This window comes from Austrofundulus limnaeus, unplaced genomic scaffold, assembly GCF_001266775.1.
Source record: "Austrofundulus limnaeus strain Quisiro unplaced genomic scaffold, Austrofundulus_limnaeus-1.0 Scaffold1640, whole genome shotgun sequence".
In the NCBI taxonomy this organism is placed as follows: Eukaryota; Metazoa; Chordata; class Actinopteri; order Cyprinodontiformes; family Rivulidae; genus Austrofundulus; species Austrofundulus limnaeus.
In genome coordinates, this window is record NW_013954042.1 from 1,328 (window position 1) to 6,466 (window position 5,139).

Here is a 5,139-nt window from a genome sequence, read left to right on the forward strand (position 1 = left end):
GGTGTGCACAGTGAAGAGCAGGTGCATAGACAATTTGGAAGCCAGACATAAAACGTGTTCTGAAATACAATTATGATTAAATCTGTTTGGAATTTATTCAGATTTTCTGAGAATATGTTTGTAATTTAGATTAAATAATCCCCTGGACTCCTGTTGCTGCACATTAACGCACTAAATCCTTCTGACTAACTTCACTCCCCCCCACCACCTCCATCTCCACCTCCCGGACGCGCTCAGGGAGCGCTGCGCAGCTGAAAAAATACTCCCCCATCACCGCCTCAAGCTGCTGCTKCTCGGTGCCTGGGAGAAGCTGGGGGGAAAGGAGCTGCGTGCGCCTTTTACGCTTTCATTCCCTCAAAGTCTCTGCCAAGCAGCAGCCTTCTGCGCGCGCAAAAGGCGACCTTTTTTTTTTTTGGACACGTCTTCTCTCTGAACCAAAAAGCGGCACCGATGTGGAGAGCGCGCGCCAGCTTTCCCCCAAAATGTGCCCGTCCTCTGGATCGAAGCCGAGCCCGGGCTCTCTCGCCGAAGCCGGGAAACTCTTCCTGAAGCACACCACCTTGCACGGCTTGAGGCACATCTTCCTCAGCGGCTCCTACCCGCGCAGAGTTGCGTGGCTGCTCGCCTTCCTGGCGGCGGTGGCTCTGCTCTTCACCTGGTCCTCGAACAGAGTGCGCTACCTGCTCTCGTCGCCGGTCTACACCAAGGCGCACATGGTGTACGCCAAGCGGCTCGTCTTCCCCGCCGTCACCATCTGCAACCAGAACCTCCTGCTGCCGCGGCGCATGAAGAAGACGGACATATTCAGCGCGGGGAGGTGGCTGGAGCTGCTGGGGGTGGACTGGGAAGTATCCCCCGCTGCTAAGGAGGCGCTCATCACCCTGCGGGGTGAAGGAGGAGGAGGAGGCGGCGGGAGCGCAGGGACAGAGCCGCCCTGGTCCTCGCTGTCTCGAATCTTGGACTTTAAACACTTTCTCCCTCCTCCTCGGGAGTCCCAGCCGTCCATGAGGCAGCTGCTGGACCGGCTGGGTCACCAGCTGGAGGAGATGCTGCTGTATTGTCGGTATCAGGGAGAACAGTGCGGACCGCGCAATTTCAGCACCGTGAGTTTCTCCTCAAACTTCCCCYTTTCYTCTTCTTTAATATCCTCACTTCTCAGCTCGTCTGATCGGGTGGAGTTTGTTGTACTTGCCTGCCAGGATCCGAGGTGGCACAACTATATACATATATCATCTGCCTCATTAGTTTGACTTGAACATGCAATCACCCGGGGTGTACATGACGCGCATCCCTCAGCCCTGTTGCTTAATGCGCCTCAGTGGTTCAATTAATTCTTGTAAACTATCTTCATTCAGCTCCGCACCTCTGCATGCCTCAGTTTAATGTTTGGAATTAAAATACCTCTGTGCATGTTTTTTTAATGACTTAAATATATTAAAAGTGAGCTCTCTCTAAAGATCTAACATATTATTAGTTCGGTTATTCTATTATTGACTTTAGGAATTCCACATTAGAAATGAAAAAGTGGCATTATTTCTTTGGAGGTGATTGCAGAACCCAGCAGTCATCCTGTGTTACAATCTGGTTTAAATGGTTCCTTCTCAGCCATCCATCATTACAGGATCAATCTGTGTACAATTCCCTGCTCACAAGAGAGCCCTAATGAAGACTTTTGATTCATTTAGCAATAGGACGCAATATTCGGTGACAGTGTGATAGAGTGCAGTTGTAGTAAGAGTGAGGCCTCATTGATTGCACTTCATTATTGCAAGAACAGTGTTCCCCTATTCTCCCACCCCATTACCCAAACAAGCAGGCTTTTCTTTTTCCTTTTTAATTTCAATTCCCACTGTTTGAAACTCAACTTTATGCTGTGGAAATCTGTTTTTTTCTGTCACTTGCAGCAGCCATGTCTTATTTTGCGCCTTAGGAAYGTTTCTAATTTGAAACTGCTCTCCATAGTGACAGCCTTCAGTCTTTGTATCATTCAAAGACGAACCGAAAAGCTGTTTTTTTTCTTCCTTCTGAATTTCAAAGCAACCACATTTTAGAGGCACGAAGCAAGCTATCACAATCAAGCACATTTCTCTTTGACAAAATGGTTTGATTTGAGCAAAGAATTTTATGGAGGGGAGGGGGGCAGTTACCAACAAGTCAGAGCAACCTGTTTTATAGATAACTCCAAACTCTGCAGCGTTGGGGGATGTGTGCTACTGCATAGATAATCAATGATTCCCTCCATGACTTTAAGGCAGGCAGGACAAGCTGTCAGCATGAGTCAGACCAGTGGAATCAGTCACACTCGAGAGGTGAGGACGGTGGTGAGCCTGTCCACGTACAATAAGTTTTAAGATCTATTGGTATTTTTGTGCATGCCCCCCCACCCTCTCCCTCCATGTTGCTAGACCTGTTTAGAAGCACCATAAAAATGGTCCACTGGCTTCATCAATACATCCATTCCTACATTCTGTAGCCTAACAACACACATGGCACTGCAAAAAATGTCCAACTAACCAAGTTTTAAAATCTAATATCTAGCCAAGAAGTCTTTTTGATCTTGTTTTGAGACTGATTTACCAAATTAGAACTAATTGTGTAAGAATAATAGTCTTGTTTTCAGAATGCGTAAGATTATTTGTCTTGTTAGTTTGAAAATTTGACTCAAATAAAGTCAAAAATTTCTGCCATTAGAGTAATATTTTACTTGGTAAGATTCTTGAAATATTTTATTTGACTCAATTTGTTCTTATTTAAAGAATCTTACCAAGTAAAAATTTCTTACTCCATTGGCAGAAATTTTTGACTTAATTTGTATCAAAATTTCAGGCTAACAAGACAAATAATCTTACACATTATGAAAACAAGATTATTATTCTTACACAATTGGTTCTTGTTTAGTAAATCAGTCTCAAAACAAGATCAAAAATCCATTGGCAGAAATTTTTGACTTAATTTGTGTCAAAATTTCAGGCTAACAAGACAAATAATCTTACACATTCTGAAAACAAGATTATTATTCTTACACAATTGGTTCTTGTTTAGTAAATCAGTCTCAAAACAAGATCAAAAAGACTTTTTGGCTGGATATAAGATTTTAAAACTTGGTAAGATGGACAGTTTTTGCAGTGTTTTTGGTTTGCAGACGACGCTTTTGGGTAAAAGAAATCAATCTAAGAACATCTTGTCATACAGCTGCCTGTGTAACCCACAGATYGATGGCTCTCCACTCAGTCGTTTGAAATCTTGACTTCTCAGGTTTGGGAATTTGTCAGTTGCACGTCAAGGCAAATAAAATCCACCCTAAAACTTTGCGCAGCTTTTAGGAACTCTGTGTTTTGTTTCTCGTTTTGGCAGCTGCAAAATCACAAAGTCTGGTGAGAGGAAAATCACAAATAAACAGAATCCGCACAACACGTGTCTCATATCCATGGTTATCGTGTCCTTAAATTAAACATGTGTAACTAAAAAAAATGTGTTGCCAACAACAGAACCAGCCAAATAGCCATGGAGCAAGATGAAGGCGTTAAGTTGCTGTTGACATTGCTAATGTGTTGGTAGTTTACAGGCAACGCTGAAACAACTTATATTAATGAAGCTGTTAGCAAGCTGTGGAATATTTGTTACCAAACTGTCACTTTACACATCCAGTAAACACAGACTCAGTAGTATTCATCTGGACTYGTGGCTCTAATCAATCCGTCAATGAGCGCTGGCATGATGTTTGTTTGCCTTTCCCCCMTTTTTGCTTTGATCTTCCCTGTTTATCAGCCAGTTTCCACCTTTTTGAGGCGCTACTTTTGGTGCTCATCTCATATTGTGCAGTCATTGTTTTAGAGGTATTTTTTGCTGGAAACAGATGTCTGCTGTGTCTGGAAAGGATGCTGATGTGAGCAATGGCAGCGCACCAAAACTGTTAAGTTTTATGCAGTTAAACAAATGTGACCAGTTCGTCACTGGGAATGGCACTTTTTATATTACGCCCTGCACTATTTACAACATCAATAATGTGTGAGCAGCAGTTGGTATTTAAAAGTGGATTATTGCTAGAATTTATTTTGACGAATGTCTGCAGCAGGTTTTTAATTTTTTATTTATTTTTTGTTTTTTATTCTGGTCATTGAAAACACTCTGAATCCAGAATCCACCAATCAGTTTTATTAGCTTGTACAGGTGCATCACTGAGTTAGTTGTTATGACAATATGTCCTGATCTGGGGCTTCTTGCAATGTTTACTTTAACCTGCTGAATAAAATCCTCCAAAATACTGCATCTATGGAACAAGATTCATTTAAGGAGCTTTAACAGCAGACTGTACATAAACGAAGACGTTCTTCCCAATTAACCAATTAACGTTTCATCTTTTGACCTTCATCAGGATCATGATAAAACATCCAACTGTTCAAATTTTCCATCAGTTTTAAAATACTCAGCATTTTTTAATCTCTTGTTTGTTTTATAGTGTTTGATGTGTTTGATGACGTCACTGAGAACGCTCATCTCCAAGGTGTAGGACCTACAAAAGCACTGAATGTAGGCAAGTTTCAAATGCAGTTGTTGATCAACGATTGAAGACAAGTTTAAATGTTTCTATGGTCTGGATCAACCTGGTCCTCGAGGGCCACTGTTTCTCTGCTTTGGCACACCTGGTTTGAATGAATGAGTGTTTAACAGGCTTCTGCAGACCTTGGAGATGAGCTGAAGAGCAGTGGAACAACTTAAACATGCAGGTTTGTGGCCCTTGAGGACCAGCCTTGAAACCTACTTGTCTAAATCCACACCAAAGTGCAAATTCAGTTCATGTCCTTTCTGAGGCTCGCTCTTTAATAAGTTTTTTTTCTTGTTTAAGGTCGTATTCAGACCTGATAATTTGCTCCGCTTTAAACGAACCAGAGTTCGTTTCCAGCGTTGGTCCGGACCTTTTGTGCAGGTGTGAATACACTCATGCGAACTCTGGTGCGGATCAAACAACCGGACCGAGACCTGCTTTTTGAGGTGGTCTCGGTCCGCTTCCAAACGAACTCTGGTGCGGTTTACTTCAGTTCGCTTCTGGTGTGAATACAGACCGGACCCCAACCAAACCAACTGCATAAAACATGCACCTTTTTGGACTTCACAGCCATTAAATTAGCTGCTTCTGAC

At 42.8% G+C, this 5,139-nt stretch overlaps 1 protein-coding gene across 2 annotated transcripts in view; it reads left to right on the top strand.

Annotated features, from left to right (window-relative positions):
* Positions 1-266: 266 nt before the first annotated feature.
* Positions 267-5,139, top strand: part of LOC106535974 (acid-sensing ion channel 1) — a 33,128-nt gene continuing 28,255 nt past the window's right edge. Inside the window, exon 1 of one of the 2 annotated variants that reach the window (XM_014033128.1) lies at positions 267-1,103. In XM_014033128.1, the coding sequence (XP_013888582.1) occupies positions 483-1,103 (621 nt within the window). In that variant the 5' untranslated portion in view covers positions 267-482. The remainder of the gene's footprint in view (positions 1,104-5,139) is intronic. The other variant, XM_014033129.1, reaches the window with a different exon arrangement.